The 26,181-nt window shown below is 40.9% G+C and overlaps 1 protein-coding gene across 1 annotated transcript in view; it reads left to right on the forward strand.

The window, feature by feature from the left end:
* Positions 1–26,181, forward strand: part of LOC135493031 (tolloid-like protein 1) — a 32,462-nt gene that overhangs the window by 2,062 nt on the left and 4,219 nt on the right. Inside the window, exons 3-13 of the mRNA XM_064779800.1 lie at positions 6,061–6,304; positions 8,001–8,299; positions 8,696–8,816; positions 12,133–12,311; positions 17,714–17,947; positions 20,293–20,505; positions 20,776–20,895; positions 22,195–22,340; positions 24,828–25,023; positions 25,350–25,472; positions 25,712–25,872. Of these exons, the coding sequence (XP_064635870.1) occupies positions 6,061–6,304; positions 8,001–8,299; positions 8,696–8,816; positions 12,133–12,311; positions 17,714–17,947; positions 20,293–20,505; positions 20,776–20,895; positions 22,195–22,340; positions 24,828–25,023; positions 25,350–25,472; positions 25,712–25,872 (2,036 nt within the window). The remainder of the gene's footprint in view (positions 1–6,060; positions 6,305–8,000; positions 8,300–8,695; positions 8,817–12,132; positions 12,312–17,713; positions 17,948–20,292; positions 20,506–20,775; positions 20,896–22,194; positions 22,341–24,827; positions 25,024–25,349; positions 25,473–25,711; positions 25,873–26,181) is intronic.

Raw genomic sequence — 26,181 nt, forward strand, 5'->3', positions numbered from 1 at the left:
CTGGTACCCATACATTTTCAGTCAAGGCACATCGTCATTCAAAATGATCTACATATTGGTACCCGTTAAAATGGCGGCAAGGTTGACAAGAACCATTAGTTTAAAGTGCTTTACTTCAACCAAATCATTGTCAACAAGCTTGTTGTACATCTCCCGTACTCTAGCTAACCAACGCTTGTGATTGAGTCGATACCGATTACACATCTGTATTTGTAATGCAGTTCCCATTCCTTCGTTGGGTGCTGATTACCTTGCCCAAACTGATGAACTAAAGTTTGGTTATAGCGGACTCGTTTAAAGTCGTCCGCTGGCTATGTCTACCAATCACGTTGTTTATCTTCTGTGATTGAAAAGAAACTGCCGATCCAACGAAGATACAGAACGTTTTTAGGGGAAAATGATAACCTTGTGAAAAGGTATATTGTGTTCGTAAACTCGAGCTTCACAATAAAAAAACGATTATTTGTGAAAGATAACGAGTTAAATGAACCATATAAAAACGAATATTGTCGCTTTTTATAATACATCGATTCATCACTGGGCTCAGCAAGATGTCAAGCTGTCTTGATATTTATGTTTCAAACCCTTCACATCTCTTCTGTTCTTTTTCATCTTCTGCGTTTGATGATTGGGTAGACTCTACCACATATTGGCACAGACATAACCCACATAATTTTTCATTCTCTAAAATGGCAATGGCCCTGACTGCATGCATCACGTCATCAAATCAACTTCGTCAATAAAATGCACTCCGTTGAGTCTCATATCTGTCTGCAACAGCCTGACCTAAAGAATGCATAAAAAGCAGGTAAGGTCAGTGGCACAGTTTTTTTCTCATATGATATCTTCCAAAGCATCTTGTTTGATCATTCAAGATCAGTATCAAATGTTATGTTGATAATAATTTTTGTGATACAATTATGCGTGGGGTTGCTCTTAAACCTCAGAGTCACAATTTTTACCTCAAAGCCTCCACTATTAATTCACTACCAATGAGAAATTTGCTCGTGTCGTCCTTCGTGCATCGGCTTTGAACATCAATCCTGCCATGCAGTCCGTCTTTCACCCTTTAATTATTAAAGCTGCCCATCAGGAGCCATTATAACACCTTGCGTTAGTTAGCCCTTCACCTGAAGTGGATGATGAGACCACTCGTCACTCGATAGCCAGCTGAGGGACGTATTATTTTCTCTCTACACTCACCTTTTGACCGCCAATTCATACACACAATAAACTAAGAGCACCAGTGCGGGGCTGAGAGGTGCAGCCTCCCCCACTCCAGGGAGCAAATTCTCCAGACACGCTCCCTAACCTATTGCAGGTGCTTTCAGTTCTGAAGTAGCTCGATTGGTAACCTCAAGCAATTATTGAAGACGTTATCTCAAGCAGTGATCGAAGCCGACGTAGATTCTGTCCCCAGCCAGTCGAGATCGTCCTCACATGATTGGTTCCCACCCAGAAGTTCTGTCAACATCCTCATAGCTTCAAAGACTACGCCTACGCCCAGTTTACGTGCGGGAAGAACCCCGAAGCAGACTCTTCACCCACGTCAACCTTGAAGTCACCATTACCGTGATCACAGGCATACTCACTTTGTTTAGTCTGTACTTTTTTGTAATTCAGATATGTTCTGTCATGTCTGATTTAATAGTGATGAACTTTACCATCACGGCAGTTATTCTATGCATGTATACGCCTCCAGATGATAACCATTCGGGTTATCGATGAAGTGAATTAGAGATCAGTTTGGTGGCTAGCTCTCTGGGAGGTAGGCAGAGACGTCCACCTAGTCTATTACACTTGTTATTCTATCATCGTTTTCTCTTCTCGTTTGGTTAGTTGGATGGAATCAGTGCCAAGTTGATGACTTGCACATGCTTTTATTTTCAGAGTGTACATTAAGATGTGTGTACATTATAATGTTGGGGAGGATGGGTAAATCTGCTACATGTGTATAACACAAAGGTATTCTGTGCGGCGGTAGGCACAAAGAAGAAGAAAGAAAGAAGAAGAAATTAACTCAAGAATCATACCATTGTCAGATTTTGCTAAGAATTATGGGATCTTGAACAGGTTTCTCTCAACAAGAATCTGACGTTGCTCATCCTTCACAGTAAGTGTGCAGGCACTTTTATAGTACTCTTCGTTTTTTAAATCCATACATGTACGTTCATAGGGCATCATAAAATGCGATCCTCTGTGTGTACTGAATAGTACAATCAGCTTTGTTTATCAATGCTTTCTCAACCATCCTTCAAAGGTGATTCGACATCACTCAAACCTCCTTCTAATAACCATAATGCTCGCTGACAGCAACTATGCACTCATTATTAACGGTATCTCTGTGCAGGAACCAAGGTGCATTTAACCAACCACAATACCAGCTTTAACTACGTGACTAGTACCTCAAGCACGATCATCATGATATCAAACGTAGTCAAGAAGGTCCTCTTACACCATGTTATGGACAAGTTTCTCGTCTTCCTTACACGATATAGTGTCGGCATGTAGTCTACCATCTCTTATGACAACGACTGAGGCACTACTCATCAGCCTACTTGAGTGGTTTTATCTTGAGATGGCAAGTAAGGGTTCGCTGCAGGCTGCTTGAGTGACTTGTGGGATACACGGGACTGCCAGCACCATAGGACGGGAAAGCATCGACCAAAACCAATGTTGAAAATTCACGATATTCGTCGGGGTTGCTAATTCAATAGAGGGACGGGTACAAGACCGGGTTGTGAGAGGACGAAACACTAACCATGGCTATGCCCTTTTCCAGAACATGTTTAGCAGCACATAGGCAAATGTTCGACTCGACAAGAACCCCTCTATACACTTGACATCGATGTGAATTGTTTTTATTTGATGAGTTATTGTGTCTGAAGAGAAACATCGATCGTTGCTGATGATGCTGATGATGGACATACCCAGTTGGTGCTGAGCTACCTACTAGGAAGGAAGGAAGGTCTTGTTCCCTAGCAAATATCACACGAAATCATGCCTTGCGTATTCTTGATTTGGTCACAGGAACTGCAGGTGTCTTGGTTCTTTAAAGCGTCAACCATAGAAAACACGTCAAGGAGCACTTATGCATATACTTGTCTATCTGACGGGTGTATGTGAAGTAGTTGAGTGTTGACATCAGGTGCGGGACTTCCTAAAAACGACCAACTATAGTCTTGCTGTGCTCTTATCTACAATTGCTTTTTGAAGCCCAATGTTCTGGGAAACTAAAGTAGAAGAACAAGTAAGTCGAGCATTTCGTTAAAGAAACGAACATTGACTATATGACATTTGGTATGTATGTACTGGCAATACTTGGACTTGCTGACAAAGGGGTCCATCAAACACGGAAAGGTTTCCACTGAGTCGTGATCCGTTGACTGTGATGTGACCCTGGATATGAATCTGTAACATATGGTCACAATAATTACACCATAAAACTTAAAGTTACTCAGCGAGCAATAAAGAAGTCATTAGAGATCGTGCCTTGCGGAAGTGTACCTTAGGGTGTCCCTTTGTCCTATTGCTGTTCAAGGTGCAAATTGTCACCTTTGGACTGAACATCGCGCACGAGAGCTACAATAAAATGCTGTTAAAGGTCACGATACTTGATTCCCTGCACTTCGTATGAGACCCCCGAGGATGATATGATATGGACACTACGGAAGGCGTGTTCGACTTAGTCCAGGTATCAACAAACGTCCTTAGGGACTAAGATGACAGCCCAATAGTTTAACCGTAGAGCGAACCACAGTAAAGGTCATCCAAAAACGCAAAACTACCAAGGTTGTACCACGGTAATGGACTTCAGTTGCCGTCAATTCAACATGCCACTGCAACAGGAGCCAAAGCTATGTTTGCCACGAGTGCGAGTTTAAAATACTTAGGCTACATGCTTACCGATATGATAAGGACCGAATTTAAATTTGTTGATCCTTAATCAAACAGGAACATGCTTGTGCTGCGTGTCCTCTTCTCTTACAAGAAAAGCAAAGGTTCAACACGACCTTTACGTCTTAAGACTCTAGTGAGATGTATTCTTGGTTTAATTAGTTTGAAGGTTCGCTGATACCCGATCATAGAAAATAAAGCAGTGAACCTGGTAAAACTGTCATCATTACGTTCGGATGAGGGAACCTTTTTAAACAGAACCTTAATATGAATTAAAAGCGATAAATTCCGACCCGGGTGAAAGAGCGCTTTGTGGTCATCTAATAGAACTGCGCTGCATATGCCGCCGAATGAACTTTAGTTATTTGACGTCCCGTATCATTTGCATTGGATATAACCCTGAAGCGTGTCATTTTGTGGCCATGTTAGTGATCTGCTAATTTCCTGGGGCGGTGCGATCCTTTCCAACTGAGTGCCACAGTAGGATATCAAAGATGACAGGGTCTAGACTGGATTCGTCAAAGCCTTTGTCCATCTTAAACTCATTCAATTGTCATGCTAAATATAAACGAGGGAAGGCAATCTACTAGCTTAATGGTCACCAATCAGGTCTTCAAAGGAGACAAACTGCTTAATAACAGACCAGCGGCTAAAATGACCATCTCTGGTCAATAATATGTTATCGCGGTCACTTTTAGGACTTCGAGAGAACCTTCTTAATGGTGATACAATGTCCTATTATTGGATTGTGCCAAGGAAGTTAAAAGCTAAAAGCTGCGACATGAGTTATTCTCTTTGTGCTAAGTGTTAGTGTGATCATCTCTATTTGAGATGGGTAGAGATAACAGGGTAGTGGCATTAAACCTTTCACGGGTGTTTAAGCATGAACATCATTTGTCAGTTGTTACTGGACCGTGTGCGATGTGAGGGGTAACCTACAATTATCTTTCAAATGGCCATCAGCAATAAACCGTGTCTAAACGGATTTTGACTGCGGCCATGGAATTGCATTTTGTTAAAAACCGTTTAACGATGTGTTTCATCTGTATGTGACCAACAGACAAACAATCAATACGATTTTGTCATACCTATCTATTGCCCAGGCATAGTCAAATCTGTCATAGTCCGATCATATCTCCTCTCACGAATTGACCCGTATTTCATTGCCGCCCGTCCTTACCAATGCTTTGCACTGAATGACTTGACACGTATTTCATCGTCGTCAGTCCTTACCAATGCTTTGCACCGAATGACTTGACACGTATTTCATTGCCGCCCGTCCTTACCAATGCTTTGCACTGAATGACTTGACACGTATTTCATCGTCGTCAGTCCTTACCAATGCTTTGCACCGAATGACTTGACACGTGTTTCATCGTCGCCCGTCCTTACCTTTCCAATGCTTTCCGCTGAATGACTCGACACGTATTTCATCGTCGTCCGTTCTTGAAACGTATTTATTCGTCGTCCGTTCTTACCAATGCTTTAAACTGAATAACTTGACGTGTATTTCATCGTCGTCAGTCCTTACCAATGCTTTGCACTGAATGACTTGAAACGTATTTCTTCGTCGTCCGTCCTCACCAATGCTTTGCACTGAATGACTTGACGTGTATTTCATCGTCGTCATTTTCACCAGTGCTTTTGACCTGATGAATTTATATTTCTCTTGAAAGAGTTAATGATAATTTCATTCCGTCAATAATGACATACATGCATACTCAGTAAAAAAATAACAGTGGTAAGGCCCATTGTAGGTCAGGAATGTAAATAGTACCTGTATGTGTCAGTGGAAACGTGTCTTGAAAGGCTTTCTGTGTTTGTCCCAGTCTACATCAGTGTCAAGAGGCAGAACCTGATGCTCAAGACTAGAACAGTAAACATAACTAATTGTGTCGACAAATAAAACGTCTCTTAACGAAAAGCGACAGTCAAGGGAGAAGATTTGGTCCTCTCAGGCACGATCACCATGTCACCTTGAAGTGTAACCTGTACGTAACTGAACCCGTTGGTTAGAACACGAACCAGATCTACCATCTTTTGATTTTTATACACTTTGAGGTCCCCTATCCCCATAATAGCAACAGATTGTCTTTTCAGGTTTCAATCAAATTAAATTTGCTATCTTATCTTAATACCACTGTATCTTCTTTTTCTTTTCAGATGGATATTTAGGTGATATAGCTTTAAGTAAAAGTGAATACGAAACAGCCTCCGCGTTGCGGGAGGAATTAGACTCTAATGATGCCAAATTGGCTAAAAAACCTAATGAATTTATAGAAGTAACTACTCAAACAAATTCTGATTCATTATATGAATTGCCAAAAATATCTGTGAATAAAGACTTTGCGCGCAATTTTGAAGAAAAACGTCGACAACGAAAGAAGGATCGCAGACGGCGGAGAAGGTAGGATTGCCTTGCAATATTTCTTTAGCTTTCAGTTTATAGATTTAATTCAGCTTGCAAAGTTGGCATCTTACATCTGGCAGCTTTATCCCATGAAGGATGCAGTGTGTTAGTTTTCACGCTTTTTTCTGGTTACGGGCCTCAAACGACTCTCCGAAATCTTCTTGTGTTGCTCACTGGTGAACAATCACTCCTTTTTCAACAGATTCCGGAAATTCTATTGAGACCTGTAACCCGGCCCGTTACAGGGACACAACTCATAACTTTTTTACTGATACCAAAAACTATCAGTTCGTTGCTGAGAAGCACTATACTGGTAACCAGTAAATGACTGAGAAATTGGTGAATATCACCACAATGTAATACACCTGAAAAACGTTAAAACCTTTCTTTGGAGGTAATTCCAGTTAGAGTTGCGTACGTTTAATACAGAAGACTGTTTCAGCAGCACTTCCAACATCATGTTACTCATTAGTCGGTGGCAAAAATCCAAATGATATCACCCCACACTATCGCCTGGTGGCAAATTAGCAAGAACTTTGCCATGTACTTAGACTAAGATACATTCGTACTATCTGGCCCGATGGGTAGCATTCCCTAATTAAACTCAATGATACATCGCTAGAAGAGCACAATCAAGTGAGCTAGTGATTCCCGATGGTTGGGAGAAGGCACTGTTTAAGCAGTATCTTTCGATTGTATGAAGTAACGGAAATTGACTCTTTATTTGTGTAATCAGACAGTTCGAAGTAAGAATAAACTGTTTTGAGAATATCACGATGTGACGACTGCTTATCTGAATTAGATGAGTCTTCTTGAATTATTATAAAAAGCAACATACAAGGAAAACACTCTGCCTCAAGTACCCAGCGTAAAGGCTGATAGGCCAACTCTCAATTTATATTGGCCTACTTTACCAGGAACTGCGAATCAGATCGTTACTAGAAGAAGCTTATGATGCTGTTTCACCTGGGATCTCTATATCGATGCACAAGTTACATCGAAATTGCGTAAACCTCGTTTGTAACTACGTATACATAGCATTTAACAGGAATCTGATTCATAGGAGCAGGTTCTTCAGCAGTAGTGTTACGTAGAAAATAGTTCTGGTCGGAAAGAAATCAGTATGCGGTGAAGGTTGTCCAATGATAGATATCTGTCCGATAATAGGTTGTCTGATGTAAAACAGGCAAAAATGACCAGTTCATCCTCGGTTTCAATTCATGTTACCAGATTTGCGAGTCGTGCAATTAATGCAATGCGATATTCTTACTAGAATAACACTTTAATTACAATGACATCCTTTATTTTCGGAAAATCAGAACATGGTGATTTTCGTAAGGTTGAAAAGAACTTAGTGGCTCTCATACGGGTCCCGTTTTCTTGCATCGAATAGATCAGTAACTTCAACGATACTAAATCATGATTCAATTGATAAATTTCTATGATTCAGCATCCTAACTTGCAAGGTTTCAGTGACTTGGCCCTTTATTTCATTACTAGTTGTACAAAGCATTCTGTCTTTGATGACTGAACTTCTGACCTGTCAAACCACAAAGTAGATCCATAGAAACCTCGTCTTGTCTTTGCCCTAACGATGCTAGGTTTCCTAGAATAGGCAGGTTTTGGCATCCCTACAATCCGCAATCATTTCTAATTGTTTTCATTGACAAAAATAGAAGTATTTATTTTGCAGAAAACAGCGTCGACGAAATCATCGGCTGGACAGACGACGCCGGATACGGGGCAGAAGATCAGTTGATGACAACTTAATCGATGCTGATTTCCAGACGGGTACTTTAGAGGATATCTCAGATTTTGAAGAAATAAACAAAGCCGAATTCGATAATGATGATGTTGTTGATGACAGTGGTGGAGAAGGTGCTGATTCTGACGTCATTGGTCACGTGAGACTCAAACGTGCTGCGACCGCCAGGTCTGAGCGGCTTTGGGATCATGCAGTCATACCCTATGAAATCGAAGCTAACTTTAGTGGTGAGTTACAGTAGAATAGCCCTTGAATTGAATAGAAATATACACGTAGGGCTGTTTTATGTGGCATGGAATGATGTATTCATGAGGCAACTCCTGATGCAAATAAACCTGTTACTCCTGATGAAATCTATCAGAAACCGTATCCATGATATCGATTTAATTTGAAGTACATGTATCAATAAGCAAGGAGGACGTCCCTGAGCCATAGCAAGCCCTTCCATACACAATATTCTTCTGATTACGTTTGCCTGGGATAGTTTTGTGAGCTCTACTAACGTTCGATGTTGCATGAAATCAACGTCGTGTCCGCTTTAGACGTTCTACGATGAGTTTGGGCTACTTGATATTTTGTTACTCCAGGAGAACTACTGGTGCAAGCTTGTTCTTTCTTTACAGGAGCTCACAAAGCATTGTTCAAACAGGCCATGAGACATTGGGAGAACTTCACGTGTGCTGTATTTGTAGAGAGGAGTCCAGATGATTATAATTACATCATATTCACTGAGCGAGCATGTGGGTAGGTACCAAAACCAGTCAAATCTATTTTCTAAGCTTCTACCCTTATAGACATATCATTTTCGGAACCTTGACTGCCAGTTCAAGCCTGATATTTTGATCCGCAGTCTTGTATTGTTGTACTTATCTGTCTAGTCAGCCCCGGTTGTAACCTGACAAGAGCTCAGGGTCGTCAGACTTATGACCCCTGTGATCCCCGCTTTATACAAGCTCCTCTGGATCCCTTTGTAACTAGTATAGCGACAGCTAACACCGTTCTTCTGCCACGTGACACCCATGTTGAGAGATATATAAGTAAATCCCATAGCGAAGCCTTCGAGGTTGTGTCTCTTGAAGACAGGCCGGCTTATCTCTTTATAACGAACAGTAATACAGCTCCTGGTACAGGGACACTTTTCTACTCCAGGCATTCAACTCTCGTATGTTATGATATCAAAAATAAAGTTTATTTTCAGTCGGCTAATGTTCATCGTTCAGGTTCATTTTTAAACTCCGTATAAAAATGTTCATCGTATCAAATCCAATATGCTTACAGTTTTCTCCTGAACCACGTTCTAATTTCCAGATTGTTGGCTGGTATGGCTCTCTGAGAACATTCATATACCTCAGCATATATGGTGAACGTATAATGCCATTATCGTACATGAAGTGTCCCATACGCAATTCAGTATACAAGACTCACTTTCTGTGTGCAAGCAAAGATCTTTATGTGTGGAAGCAAAGATAAAAGAGACATGAGATCTAAAGATAAACCTCAGAATGAATCAGCCGATGATCTGTTCTCCCCCGGGAGATCCGGAAACAATGCGCGATCGATGCCGGGATCATCAACCCCGATGGGTTTGAACTCATCAACTCCGTGTCGTTTGTCACCGCGAGACACCGCTGTGGTTAATGGCAGCGTCCATGACACCTCATGCTGTAATATGGCTTTGCTAATCATTTAACCCATCTCATTAAAACGACTTGAGTATACCCATTGTAATAAAAGTGAGGACGACGACGACGATCGCATACGTTGGTTCACAGATGGTCTAGGTCCGGGGATCAGGCTTTGCGGATCCACTACAGCTTCGGTCCTCAACGTCCCAAGTCATACGTTAACAGTTGAAGCCCTGCTTGATCCTATGGCAGATGATCTGCCTCAACTGATAAGATCAATTACTCACATATGCTGTTACAATCTTTCACAGAGGTTGAGAAAGTTTCGATAAGTTATGAATATAAGCTGGCAACGAAAGGTTCCCGAGCGGACCTACTATTTCTATTATTACTGTATTTGGTGCTGGGTTAGATAGTACTCTTTTATTTAGAGTTAAGTGTTATTTCGACATTAATTAGGTTCATTTGTCTTGATGCATTTGCCTACACTCTGATTCAGATAGACCTACTGTATATAGGCTAGTCTGTATGCAGCATTTGTGCACTGTTAATTCTTTGGTTAATGGAATTTAATCACTGAACTAACGTGACCCCTGTGGGTGTTTATTTCCTTTTTCATATTTCATGTGCAATCTTTCTCATCAGTTTAAATTGAATCTAACGAGGCCGTTAATTAACTCGATTGTTTCTGGAGTTAGATTTCCTTTCTTATTCTATTTGTTCTCTTTGAGTTAAGGCGTGAAAAATTGCTCGCGTTGCTCTGTAAACGGTGAAGTCGACATGCTTTAGGGTCATTTCTGGCGCCTACATACAATGCATCAGCAGCTAATGTTACAATTTTGCACTTCTGAACGTAATGAGATTTAGCCTGTGGGCATGTCTAGTCCAGCATCTGATACTGACATGTGAGCATGAAGTACCATTATGATTAGCATGAGATGGCATACCAATTTTAATAGTATCATGGCAGCATCGTATGCTTACTTTCAAAATGAACTTCTAAGCATGGTGGATATTTTCTTCGGCGGTTTGGAATTTACGGTGCCATTGATGGCGTCGAAATTGCAGGTTTGATACTCTCCTCCTTCCGTGTCTCATTAAAATCAGGAAGCCTGAAATCAAATTTATAATACTCTTTTGAAAGAACACCAATTAGCTTTTTAATCGTCCCAGATATTTCGGCGTCAAAATTATAAGTTTTGAACTGCACCCATTTCTTAGAATTTCCGGTGCATTGTATAATCGTTCAGGCACTCCGTCGCTCTTTTCATGTTGTTTTCTTCCGATAGAACATCTTGAAATTCAGGCCATTTTCATTCATATTCCTGAATTAAAAAATAACGCTTGGTATACGAGGACAAGAGGACACTCTGGCTTAGGATGATGATAATGATGCGGATGATGATGTTGATGATGATGATGTTGTTTTGGTGCTATCATGCTTATCTTCGTCTTTCATGTTGTCGATATCATGTTTATTCAGTATTGCCCTTATGACGTCGCAAGTTTCCGTACATCTATGAAATCCCACAAAAAAAATATGATGGCGACTCAGATGATAAGCTGCCTTCAACCTTATCATTCGTTCCGCTCATCCACACATACAGTATTCTACTAGGAGTATAACAGTATTATCTCTGAAAATATGATTTCACTTTGAAGTTCAAATACTCCCCTGTAACTGGGGTTTCCTCTTCCATCATTGTCAAGAACAATACATCGCCACTTGGGAACTTTACTTGATGAATTGGTCTAGCTATAGTACACTACCTTTCATTGCAACTATAATTGCATTGTAGCTAATTTGGTAATATTCTCCAACCGTGATCTCCATAACAATGCTGCCGCGATCGTGACGTTTCGATAGCCACCCACTATAATTAAGTCACAGATTCATTGCCAGTAGTATTTAGATTATTTGATGAAATTGTCGCCGATCTTTGCAAAGTGTATTAATAAATTGATTTCATTCTCTCTGCCTCTAAATCGATCGATGGGAACGCGTTTGGCACAAACAGAGTTTTCATTGAACTGCTGCTGGTATTGTCCGTCACTTTTGTACACGTCGAGTAGAATGATAATATTCAAAAGCCAAACAGCAGTGCACGTTGTTGTGACCCAAATATTATTTTTTCTTCAAAACTAACAACCAATTAAATGACTGTAAAACCATTCTAACCATTAAGTTGAGAAAAAGGAGACACTTCTTGTTTTTTAAGGGACGAGGTGCTCAGGAGACAAGTGCACGTATTAGGAAATTCTTGATGGAACTCCGGGTAGAATCAGTCACCATCACTGATCTGTGATGAAGTAGTAGAACCGAGTGGGCATTCTTGGTCAGTCCTAAAATATACAGTGTAAGCCTATAGGTGTACATGTACATGTACATTACAATTCCAAATAAAAAAAGATGTGATTTTGACCCTTTCTTACAGATGTTGTTCATTCGTTGGCAAACGAGGCAACGGTCCACAAGCCATCTCGTTAGGGAAGAACTGCGACAAGTTTGGTATTGTGGTGCACGAGCTCGGTCACGTGATAGGGTTTTGGCACGAGCACACGCGGCCTGACCGGGACGAGAACGTCGATATCATCGACAAAAACATCATGACTGGTGAGTAAAGGACCTTTTACCGATCTTTCGTTTGCTCATGTAAATGCTTTGAACAGACATGACTGACACTTTCCCCTCAACAACACTCCTTTTTCATAATAGTCGTTAACAGCCCTATAGCAGAAGAAGACAAATATTCATTAGTTATTATAGTAGACGGTTGAGAAGTTTCCTTTCTTTTAATGTCTGGTCTTTTTTGCGCAACATAATTCGTATTGGAAATGATAAAAATAATGAGGTTATTGTATAAGGTCACGTATTTATGGTAATTAGCAAGGAACCGCTGCTTCGCTGCGGTCTATAAAACACGAGCCCAGTATCATAAAACCTTGATGCCACCTCAGTGGTCATAACTTGAAATGAACACCATCCCGGAACAAGCATAGCCAGAAGTTTTAACTATGAGTGCAAGTAAAGTTTTATCAAACCGGTGTAGAAGTTTAAAATGTCCTAGGATAAAATTTCCGGGAACAAAGGATTCTATTATGCGCTTCAATCTCTGAGCTATTGACTGTCAGGGTCTCTATAGAACCATATTGCAGAATACAATAGGGCCGGACACTTTTTCCAGGGGGGACACCTTTTTACTTTTACACCGGCCTCGTTCGGTATGACTGACTCAATATTATGACAACACTCACGCTAGTATTTTCAGTCGCTTTCTAAAGAAACACGAATTTCTTTCAAGAAAAAATTGACATTACTTTTCACAGCTAAAGCAAGTTGCCAGGTGCAAGAATCAAAGTGTTCGTGGTGAACACCACTAAGGAAAGCAGACTTTTAGTTCACTACATGGTGGTTTGGCAAACTTGTGTGTTTGTGTGTAGGCCTACCTACGAAGGTGATCTGGTATACCTGGCCACCTTAAGATGACGTTAACCAAAGAAGAATGTTACAAATGTTGGCCATTTAGCCATAGCATAAGTTGAAAGAATAGCGGAGATGTTGTTAAACAAGTTGTAGCTTCAAACCGAGGCAACCTTTGCTACACTTTTGATTGCGGTATATCAGGTGTTCCTTGCTGATGGTTAGGTTCCTAATCCTTGTAGGTCATCTTTTACCATGAACGTATATGTCAACACAAAAAAAACCTTGACAGTATAACTGTAGCCTTACCGAACCCGTGAGGCTCACCCATTTAGATATTGAGTACTTTCTTAGCACTTCCAACCCAAGTCACGTCTTCAACGTTCCTCAAGCTGATGATTCTCGCAGATGTCTTCATGGGAACCTTGTCGAAATGACGCAGTCAGATCGCCTCGACAGCGTGCCACCTTTATATCAAGTCCAAACATTGAGATGATTAAGGAGTCTCAATGAAAAAAGGCGTCTCGTCGTCTGTAGCATCTCTCCAGAATCAACCAAACTTATCAGGCACCCTCTTTTATCGGCTTGGGAATAATAGAATTACTCCAGTTAGGGTACTTGCCGCATGGCTTGAGCCTAACTCTCACAGAGTTCCATGGTTTGATCAACGGAACCGATCAATCGCGAAATCAAGTTAACGCTTACAATAAATATCTGTGTCTTGGCCAATATTGAACCCCAGCCTTTTCATTCTTTGATGTGGGTTAGATCTGATAGGTTCGGCGCGGCTAGGTAAACTGTTTGTGGGGCTTTCTTACCGGTTTATGCAGAATTCATCAACTTACCAAGTAGAGATGTGATGATACCAAATCGTCAACCGTCTTACTATCGGAGCATATCTAATTCAATCGGACTAGCTAGTTTTGCGTTCGCTCCAAAAGCTGTACTTCAGCTCCGCAATTATAGCTGACGGGTTGCAACATCAGATCTGGCAGAACCAAATTGTTGACCTAGTCTCACAGGAAAGTCTATTTCCTCTGCTTAATTAGCATGGAGGTTCATGGACAATGGCTGCCATTCACAATGTTAGCGAGACAAAGATTTAGATTTTACCGTAGTCGGCTGATGATGTTTTGATTTACATTTAAGTTCTTCCCTCAAATCGAGTTCATGGTATGGAAGGCGGTTTTATTTGCATTTAGTTCTGCAGCAGTGACAATGAGCCAGTCTCTTGTGCTGCTCGAGTTATCAGTGGTCTGGTCAGGTCATATCTCATTCCACATGTCCATTGTCTTCGATCATAGACACCAACAGCCATCAGGCAAATGACATACATGTAGGCATATTATAAGCGGTAGATTTATAGGCTTGGAAGTCATCATCCTATCGACGCTTTCCGACTGCCTCTGAGTATGACGTCTGCCAACACCCCGTTAAAGAAACACTCAGCATCCAGTGAATAACAAAGCTAATGGACCTTTCCTTTCCCCAAAAGACGCTAAGTGACCTTCCTCAATTGCGATGGGTCAATGGAAGGAAATAGACGACATTTTTTATGAGTGGAATAACATGCTTTTGACTTCTTGTCGGATGTCGATGCCATCAATGCTGTGTTGTTTTGCCATCTTTTGATTTGGACTGGCCACCGCAAAGTAATCTTTATCAGCTCTCGCGTTTTTGGTTAAGACTAGCGTACCCACCTTTGTCCCTTTTCTTTTGCGTCAGATTGCTTTTTTATGCATTTGTGATTCTGCGCATGAAAATATCGCCACGCCATTCTTGGATAGGTCTGAATGAACTTGTTCCATCCGAAAATAAAAGAACACTATATTGTTGCAAAATAAATATTGCCAGCTTGCATGTTCGTTCTTGTCTATTTTAAACAATTTGAATGAACACAATGTGACATTTTGTCAGCTTCAAAGATACAACTTTTAAAAACAGTTTTCCTGCCAGCGTAGCCGATCAAACACTGTTCGTTTGAACATACTACCTTGCCCTTGGGAATTCTCCTGTTACTTATTGTATAATCCCGAGGTACGCATTTCAAACATTCCCCAGTGAGTCTGGGTATTAGTTTCCCAATATCCCAGGATTCAGAAACAATAAGTGGTCATTAAAACAGCAGTCTAGCGCTTCCAACAGTTTGGGGATAATATTTTATGTCCAAGTTCACATTTGTTTCAGTTGTAGCTCTGTAGCATTGCTTTTTGATGGCCTTGCACTCGGTTGACTCAACTATGGAATGTAGATAGGTCTACTCAAGAAACGTACGTGTGGTCCGAAGCCAATATTTAGGAGTTGCACTCAGACCTCATTGATAGATATACATTTATATCATCTCTGTTGTCAACAAATACGATGTACCGTATCGACAAATGTACGAAGGAATGTACTATCAAGGCAAACACCTCACAGTGCCAACATTCTATGCCGTAATCCCACCTTAACAAAGGAAGAGGGGGCTGGGTAGTTGCAACTTTAAATATATATGGTGACAATTTAGTTGAAAATGCTATCCTAATAGTTTTATTCAGGTCGCATAGGAGTGGAGGAATGGTGCTCTTTGAAGTAATAATAACAACGTGGTATCTTTATTCATCATTATCAATTGGAGGCAATTTGGCCACCCTGTCATACATGGTGAGTCACAGTGCCAAAGGCAGGATGAGACTGTTGATAGTGACAAGGTAGATGCTTCAGAATCTCCAGTGTTGAGGGAGAAGAAGCCGGATCCACTCGAAGAAGGAAAGTGTCCAATTAAAAAAATGTTACATCGCGTGAGTCAATCGATTCATTATTGCCTATCGTGTCATCAATGCAAAATTGCGATCAAGGTGCTGGTAGAACTTTAACGCAATTTGTCTCTAGCTTATAATCGACTACAGACTACCCCTTGTTCGTAACGAAGAAATTGATTACCAAAGGGATTCTTCGAAAAGCCAAAAAGACAGAAGCCCAACAACAGGTTTCAGGAAAACTGAAGTGCTTCCGGGTACAGCGAACTTGAAGGTAGCGGCATGACTGAAGGAAAGCAGTCTATGGCAGTTTCCAAAGATTATTTTGATGTTAAAGTACATTCCAGTTATATGCAATGACCTCCTCCAGAAAATCAACATAGAAAATAGGTGTTGACATTGCAAGGAATTCGATATATTTATCGGGTCCTTAACATTAACTTATTAAGTTAACCTAAACTGATACTAAAGTGCACGTCCGAGTCAGACATCATGTCGACCGAAGGATGTTTGAGGATTCTATAAGCAACATAGGCTACTGAAAGTACGTCATATTGGCTAGAAAGTGCCCATTAAAAAAACTTCCTGGGATATTAAATGAGGAATGTTAGTTTAAAGGCCTAGGACTAACTGCATACTACAACGTCAGCCCATTATTTACACAGTCTTTTACTTGAATCTCACAATTATGTTTTCTTGCGCCATAAGTCTCTTAAACTTCGAAAAGTCAGTTGACATTGGCATCACTAATTTTGATTGGCAACTGTCAATCACTAGAAAACCGAGAGATTCCTTGTTCTATGTCAATAGGAAATGCTATAGCTGACATAAAATCTCCTTAAACAGACTAAAGGTCAATATTGTTTTCAGGTCTATCACCTTGGTTCGCTCCTGGAATGTCCAAAAAGGTTGTTTTGGTAGCGGAATACATTTAAGTTGGTGTCCATGTGACCATATCATACGTCGAACTAAATATTTACGATCATTTTGTTTTAAATTGATGACGTCGTCAGTTCGACTCGTAAACAAAAGCTGTTGTCAGTCATTGTTTTTGATCAAACCATTTCCTACTTTTAATACAATCCCGTATAAAGATTTTTAGAAGCGTCTTGATCACTGCGCCATGACCTCCTTAGAGACATCACCACCCCCAGATATGTTCACACCACAATCTGTCTGCCTGATACAAACACGTCTCTACTCTGAACCTACATATGTCTGATTAAGATACAAATCAACAAAATCACATCAACTTTGGCTGATGGGATAATTCGATAGACTGGTCCTCACGAGATAATCCAATCCGGGTAGATTTAGCCACTTGTACATGCCGCTATTCTTGCATGGTAGCTTTCCATGAATGAGAAGCTGGTGATGAAAGGGTACTTGTTATTAGGGTGCACTTGGTGTTATAAAAGGATGAGAGACTGTCTGGCCATATTGTCCTCTTCATGCTCATATAGCTGTCAATTGAACTACTTCCCTTTGCTCAGGACGAGCTTTACAGATGCTCAGCCTCTACGTTAGAGCCCCTGGGTTAGGGCTCAGTGACTATTCACCTTAATAAGAATATGCACAAGATAATGACTCACTCAGTGACACGTTTGGGGAGGAATTTTGTCCCTGGCGTTTTTTATTGTCAGACGACCTATTGACATGACATGACACTGAAATTTCGTCAAAAGTTCTTGATGGGAACTTGCTGATGTTACAGTTTGTTACATGATTGATTGTATTTTCCGGTAGAATTTTTTTTCCATAAATCTTCACACCAAATCCGGCGACAATGACCATGATGAGCAGTCAATGTCTCAACTGTTGTTATGATTGATTCTTAATTGAGTTGTATCGTTGCAGGCCAAGAATATAATTTCAACAAGTTGACAGCTGCTGATGTGAATTCTTTAGGGGAACCCTACGATTATGCTTCCATTATGCACTACGCGAGGAATACCTTCTCCAGGGGGACATACGTGGATACCATCTTGCCCAAACTCAAACCGCACATGTCGAAACGACCGGAGATAGGGCAACGTATCAAGTTGAGTCCCGGAGATATAGCACAGGCAAATAAGCTGTATTCATGTCCAAGTAAGTTCCTTATGCCTAAAAAGATGTTTCGTTGTCAAGACAGCCAAAGATTTGCTGAAATTATTCGTATTGACAAATTGTATTTTTACCCGTATGCTCTGGTGATGGAAAACCTGAACTGTTAATAGCCATCGAGGTAGACCGTTCTTGCACGACAGAGCTCAGTCAAGGGCTGCCCGCCAGGTTATCCAGGGCAAGACCATTCCATCTTCTTGATCGACCGCCCTGCCAAGATCCGATTGAATTCCTTCCATACGGACACATAATCGTATACCGAAGCAAGTGAAGGAAAATTGCAATTTTGTCTGAATCAATTAGGCTGCTCTAGACCCCATCAGCATCTCTCCTCATTTAAATGACAAATGAAACACTTTGATAGGTTCAGTTTATGATGTGTTATAAATCACGGATAACAATCGTCCCTGCCGTCTGACGGATGGCCACCATAGAAATGGTTGCTGGCCTTGGTGTGAAATGCTCCTACCGCACCCGATCAATCTCTATCGTGCCAGCTATCAGAGGTGAACAACCACGAGTGCGCCTTAACAAGTAGAAACCTCGAAGCTCGTCCCATTTAATATCCTGTATATCTAGATTGTGCATTGCCTGTATGCTTTCTACCTGGATACGAGGTTCCCTTGCTATCCCGTTTTGATCTAGGGTCGCGTAGATCCGAAAGAATTATGTGATTAAGATGATTGGGAAAACGCGTTAGCAACCAGAAAAAGAAAGTTTCGGATAACTTTTTTTCTGAGCGGGATATCATTATTCGGAGTGCGTTGAACCAACACTTTTTTTGTGTAATTCATATCAGCTTTTGGTTTGGTAGACGGCAAAAATAGAATACTTGTACTTTTTATCCAAAGCGCTGAGAAAGAGTATTGGGTCAAGGCCCAGCGCATAGGGACAAACGTCGATTGAGTTGCTCACTAATGATGAAAGCACTAATGAGAGTGAGTTTTCGCACAGCCCCAAAACGCCAACGCCATTGCCTATTCCATTGTTAGTCACCGTGATCGGGATGTCAAACAACGGGTAAATGCTAGGCATTTGCGTTTGCGTTTCAGGGACTTAGCGAAAACACCCTATTGGTTTACGTGTCTGCCAATCTTATTCACTGGACAATTGCATTATTGCATTGGTTTGGGGTGAACTATATATCATATTTCCATGTATCGCTGGTACTCGACTGCACGACATCATACCTCATATCGTTCAGGCACTACCATATCTTCCTTTTTCTTGGTGTTATGATTAATGTTTCATAAATCTGACCATGGCCTGTAACAACCAAACAACTCAACAGCAGGGTAAACGATCTGCTATGAGCATTTGATGTCATATAAACATGGAGATGTTAAAATAATTCTTAATGGGAAATTAATTCCTAGCCCTCTCAGTCTGATCCTCTGAAAGGATATGTTGAACTAAAAGCATGGAGATCAATCAGCCTGATTCTTTATCTAAAGCCATTAAAGAAATCGGATAGACGTGAACTCTTCCCTAGAGCTTTTTATATCTGCTCAAAGACCGATCGAGACGAAGTACAAAATATATGGGATGCTAGCTAATCTTTTATAAACCTTCTTGACCTTTTCCATTATGAATTTCAGACCCAATACCTGCGGTCTTTAAAACTCCTCTTATCCAAGCATATCATCAGAAGCTTTTTATATCATTATCAGAATTTTTCCACTTTATATTCTATTATCAGAAACAAAATATAGAGATGAACGTGGTAGACTGTTTGGCAACTAAAGTCATTACTCAGCTTCTTTTTGCCCACTTTTCAATTTAATGGCCAATTGCCCGCCAATATCAAGAAACCATCTTCACCCTGGTCCATTGCCAGAGATATTAGGTTTATCAAGGGAAGGAGTAGTGTGCATTTCAAGCAGCCTGTTTGAGTTTTACCTGTTTTGACACCATGTCAGATACAGGAATTTACATATTTGCATGACTGATCACTGTCTTGTCCTCAGGTAAAGATACTGTAACCTTAAAATTGTATGGACCAAACAGAAGTTCAACACCATAAAATCCATTGGCATGATTGTTTGGTGAGAGGTTTCTTTGATATCATCTTGACCCTCAATGTATTGCATTGCTCAGCTTCCAGACAACGCGGGGCGGGGCTACGGAGGCAATACCGATTGAAGTTCAGTTTGCTTTGATATGTGACGGCCCAATACTATAAGGAGGTAAAAAAACGTATTACTTGGGAAGGCGTTGTTTCTATTGTGTTACGATGGGAAACAATACCTTTACCCACCGTGACAATGAGAGGGCACTTATTGCTGCCATCAGTGTTTGCTCGAACTGACGGGGCATCAATTTTGTTACAGGATGCGGCCGAACTTTCCAGGACTCAACAGCCACATTCTCATCTCCCAAGTCCGACCCCTCGAGAAGCCAGACTTGCCAGTGGAGGATTTCAGCTACCCATGGCGAGAAGATGGTCCTCAACATCACCATGATAGACATTCCTGAGTCCCCTGACTGTCACTCGGATTATCTGGAGATCAGGGATGGGCATTGGTTGAAATCACCGTTACTTGGTAAGAAGGTTCACTGTGTAAACTCTGCACTGGTCAATTCTTTTATAAACAGCCAAAAAAAGGAAAGGAGGCTATTTGATTATCAGCCAAGTTTCAGGCCCGTAGGCCTCCTGTTAGATACTAGTATTCTGTCCAAGCTTTCGACAATATCCGATAAATACATAGCCATTGGCCTAAGATCCGACCCACTTGGCTTCTTCCTGATTCTTTATGGGTACAAATTTTTCATCATTCGTATTTTACGACTGCCTCTTTTTTGTTTCAAAATAGGTCGATTTTGCGGCAACGGGAAGTTACCGGGGACCCTGATATCGAGTGACAGCAGAATGTGGATAGAGTACCACAGAGAGAAGGGCAGCCTGGGCTCAGGCTTTACAGCAAGTTACGAAGGTGAGGGCTGTGATTCCTGTCAAAGTCAAAAATCCTGATAAGATTTTTATAAGTTAAGATTCTTAGCTAAGAACTTATTCTGTTTATTATCAGATTCTTGTAAGATTCTGAATATTTACACGATCTTAACTCAAAATCTTAGAAGTTGCTGCTCAGAATCTGACAATCTTGTAAGCTTTTGATTCCCGATCTTTAGGCAGAATCTTAAAACAATCTTGAAAAAGCTGTTGGATGGCTCATCTCTCGGGAAACAAGAGAGTCAGTGACATTCTGTTCTGTTCCGGAATGAATAACGGCGGGGTTTCACCAGCATTCTATTGATCCACATATCGTCTGATGGGGTGCATGATGCAAACTATGAGAAAATTGAGGAATGGAACAGCCTAATAAATGTAAAGCATTCCTTTCAACCGATCTTTTGAGTCGGTTACCAAAAAGAAATGTCAAAGATGTGATTCCTGACATGATTTTCTCGACTTGGTGATATCATTACCGCTTGACGTAATGTTTTGCATGTGATCGACGTCTGTTAACAGCATGTATAACTTGATATCTAAAGAAAAAGCTGTAAGGAATGCTTTAAAAGACAAAAAAAGTTTTGTGTCAGTACTTGGTATAATTCAATTTGACACGATATTATGGTTCGTTTGCATTTCTGTGTCATATCATGGTAATCGAGTCACCTTAGCTACAATAGAAAAAGACTTTCGTCGGTTTCCAGTTGGTGTTTAATAGACATAGACTTTATCCTGTACACATTGGAATTATTGACGAAAGTTATCCTAATTTGAAAGCACGTCAACAGTTGGGTGTGATATCTCGGCAAAAACAACGACTCTTTGCCGATTCCTGTGTGTATGTGTGTCATCGTTTTGAAGTAGCTGTGTCCCCCTGGAAAATTGTCCGGCCATATTGTATTCTGACGGATTTGGTATATGGTTTTAAAGAGACCATGACCTAGAGAAAAAAGCTTACAATAGAATACTGTTCCCCGGACATTCTATATTAGGACCCTTTGAAACTGATAGTTTTTCCACAATGAACTTGTTTATTTTGTAAAGTGCGACAGCTTAGAGGGGTCGGGGAAAGACTAAATGACGACCTCATATCTTAGTTACCATCTCATCTCTTGTCCCTCCTCAGCTAAGATTTTCAGAATTCGTACTCGATTACCGGAATACGAAAGGTTGCCAGTATGTATGATTTTGCTCATTGGTTCCCTGATATCATATTGCAAGCCAACAAATGAAAAAAAAAACATATAGGAAAGGAGTAATAGCTATGTCATGCAATTTGCAGCTGTTTGCGGTGGGGAAATCATAAAGGAAGAAGGTCAGCTTACAAGTCCCAACTACCCCGACTATTACAAGCCCAGCAAGGAATGCATCTGGAAGATCACAGTCCAGGAGGGTTACTCTGTCGCACTCAGGATCCAGTCACTCGAGGTTAGTTTGGTTGTGCTCCATATTCTGCGAATGTCCTAATTCGCGGCTGTAATTGATTACTTTAGCGTCTCTTGCGGGGTTATTTCGTCCCAACAACTTAGTTCTTCATTTGATGAAGTCGATGATGAGTAGTGGTCATCTTCTTGATTAGTTATAGGACGCAGTTACCCTCTTGAAAACCATAAACCAGAGATTTTGACCAGAAATTGTCAAAACCATGTAGCCATGCATTTGTGTATCATCACGACAGTGACTGCATGTACATACTCATTGTTGGACTGAAACATATCATTTCTTCTTGGGAGACATTAAGGGTAAGCGAAAGACACTCGGGAAGAAAAGTAGTGTAACTCAGTTGAGCCATTTACTATATGTTTACGAAATCCTCATTGTTCTTACAGTCTCTCAGGTTTTCTCAGTTGATCCTGACTCCTTCTTCGGTCGTCTTGTTGCCTTGTACCGACAATTTTGGTGATTTGATCCTGTGTGACTAATTCTATTGATCATTGACGTTCCTCTGCCAGGAGGTATAGATTATCGGCAGTAACTCAGTTACCTAATTTGATTGAATACTGCTGATGAAGTGCATTCACTGCCCAATATGTTTGTGAGAATCAATACTGCAAACTCGGCTCTGTTCTGTCAGGTGGCATTAAATAAAGGAAATAAGGAAACTTGCATCCTTCTCAAATACGTAACGAAAACCAATAAACGAAGGTGGAGTCTGGACTTTGAAAGGGACTTGTTGACCCCTGTCCAGCAGATTTGGTGATGACGTGGAGTTCTTCCGACCTTCCAACGGATGAGACATGGCCCGCATATATATGTTATGCTTTCAGATTGGATTTTTTCATCAGTTCAAAATTCTGATGCATTTTCAAAGTCCAAAAATGATGATGTCTCTTCATTTTGAGCAGAAAAAAAAATCAAATGAAAAATCCAGTGGTCGTGGTGTAGGTACCGGGGTGGTCGTGTTACCGGGGGCCTTGTTATGGTAATTGGAGAGGAAACCATACGGGACCAGCGATTCTTGGTCGTCAGAGCGGGGTGGTCGCCTACCGGGGTTCCACTGTACTTGAATACATACAAGTCACTGGTACTGCCTTCCGTGGAGATAGGTCACACTAGCATTTCCCGAGGGCAACATGTAAACCATCCGTTGAACCTGGCCAGACCATTTCTCAGAATAATTACAATGCAGAAAGCTGCGAAAACATGTTAAGTAAGACGTATTTGCCAGCTGCTTTATCTTTCAACAGGCTCGTTCATTTCATTAGCCGATTGGCACGAACGATGCCTAGACAAGATAGCGAAGATGTTGATGAGTGAAATACCTGTCTGTGGTTATGTAATCTGATCGATACTACAAGCTCGTAACAAATTGCTCAAGGTTTTCAACAGACCACTTGCGGAAGTAGCTGGTTAGATGATTGGCACCGTACCTGTATAAGTGGTGTATACCGTACGTTACTACGTTCTATCAGGTATTTTGAAAAAATACCATTTCATAATCATCAAGAAGAACAGCTCAGGAGAAATATCGCAGACCAATCGACCTTGACAATAAACCTCGTCCGCTGACTGTGTGATTCCGAACTTCTGTGTCTTTCTTCCTTCCGATTAAGAACTTCTTTGTCTTTCTCCCTTCAGATTAAAAAGTTCTTTGTCTTTCTCCCTTCAGATTAAGAAGTTCTTTGTCTTTCTCCCTTCAGATTAAGAAGTTCTTTGTCTTTCTTCCTTCCGATTAAGAACTTCTTTGTCTTTCTCCCTTCAGATTAAGAAGTTCTTTGTCTTTCTCCCTTCAGATTGAGGAGTTCCCTGTCTTTCTTCCTTAAGATTAAGAGGTTCTTTGACTTTCTTCCTTCCGATTAAGAAGTTCTTTGTCTTTCTTCCTTCCGATTAAGAACTTCTGTGTCTTTCTTCCTTCCGATTAAGAACTTCTTTGTCTTTCTCCCTTCAGATTAAAAAGTTCTTTGTCTTTCTCCCTTCAGATTAAGAAGTTCTTTGTCTTTCTCCCTTCAGATTAAGAAGTTCTTTGTCTTTCTTCCTTCCGATTAAGAACTTCTTTGTCTTTCTCCCTTCAGATTAAGAAGTTCTTTGTCTTTCTCCCTTCAGATTGAGGAGTTCCCTGTCTTTCTTCCTTAAGATTAAGAGGTTCTTTGACTTTCTTCCTTCCGATTAAGAAGTTCTTTGTCTTTCTTCCTTCCGATTAAGAAGTTCTTTGTCTTTCTTCCTTCCGATTAAGAACTTCTTTGTCTTTCTCCCTTCAGATTAAGAAGTTCTTTGTCTTTCTCCCTTCAGATTAAGAAGTTCTTTGTCTTTCTTCCTTCCGATTAAGAACTTCTTTGTCTTTCTCCCTTCAGATTAAGAAGTTCTTTGTCTTTCTTCCTTCAGATTGAGGAGTTCCCTGTCTTTCTTCCTTAAGATTAAGAGGTTCTTTGACTTTCTCCCTTCAGATTAAGAACTTCTTTTTCTTTCTCCCTTCAGATTGAGAACCATGATAACTGCGTGTATGATTACCTGGAGGTCCGTGACGGTCACTCTGACGACTCCGCACTCATTGGTCGGTTCTGTGGCTATAAGATGCCCGACGACATCAAGTCAACGTCAAATAAACTCTACGTCAAGTTCGTGTCGGATGGATCAGTACAGAAGGCTGGCTTTGTTGCTCAGTTCATCAAAGGTATGCGGAGACCAAGACTTGTTTCCCCGGAAGCTTGACTTCCTTGGAATTTTCGATGTCGCATATACGAGACTTTGTTTTTTTGGCTTACGATAACTTTCTCGTTAGCTAAATGCCAATCTGACAAAGCTTTTTTAATGCCCCATGAGTCAAGTTTTTTGCTAGCTCTTCTAAGTGAGGTTGCTCAAAAATCTTTGCTCTGTCCGAAACAATGTACTAAGATGTGCGGCGTTCAGAAATCTCAGCTCTGTGATACTGCTAGTTTGATGCGACAGCTTTTTTGGAAATTGACTTTCTTCTACAAAAGCTCCTCGGACTTCTTTCAGAATATGATGAGTGTTTGACCGATGACCACGGTTGTGAGCATGACTGCGTGAACACACTGGGAGGATACCGCTGTGAGTGCAAGATTGGGTACGAGCTGCACCCCGATGGCAAGAAATGTGAAGGTAAGGATGATGAGCGGTGAGATTCTTTACTGTGACCACTGTTCCGTCACTTCATACGTACTTCTTTGGAAATCGTGATAAACAGTCAGTACGCGATTCACAAGGATTGCTGTATATACTCATGGAAACTACTGTCGTTAGAACACTATATTCTGTACATCTACCGTATCTAACGCTATCTACGTTTGAGTCACAGAGACGTACAAAATATTTCAATTTGCTTGTTTTTATTTTCGTAGATGCTTGTGGAGGTTACATCGACGCTACCAATGGATCCCTCCAGACACCATCCTACCCCGATCTGTACCCAAGCAATAAGAATTGTGTGTGGCAGATTGTCGCACCAAAACTCTACAGGATTATACTCAACTTTACACATTTTGATCTCGAGGGAAATAATGTAAGAATAGACAGAAATAAATGAAAAACGGTATGCACTGGAATGAAACCCGTACGCAACAGCAATCAACGATTTTTGTTTAATCCGGTGTCGGGAAGGCCATTTGATGGCAGTGTATACAATGCATGAGGGGACAATCTGAAACAGTCAGTGGGGAAACCAAACTATGGCAATATCTGCCTGAACTCACCACGTACGGCCTACAGGCTGCCAGGGCAGCTGGTTTCTTTCATCATCCTATGTATATAGAGCTTGGCGAGGCCGAATCCGTTAAGTGAGGTGTGTTTTATAAGGATTGTCATCATCATC

Source organism: Lineus longissimus, chromosome 1 (assembly GCF_910592395.1).
Source record: "Lineus longissimus chromosome 1, tnLinLong1.2, whole genome shotgun sequence".
NCBI classification, from domain to species: Eukaryota; Metazoa; Nemertea; class Pilidiophora; order Heteronemertea; family Lineidae; genus Lineus; species Lineus longissimus.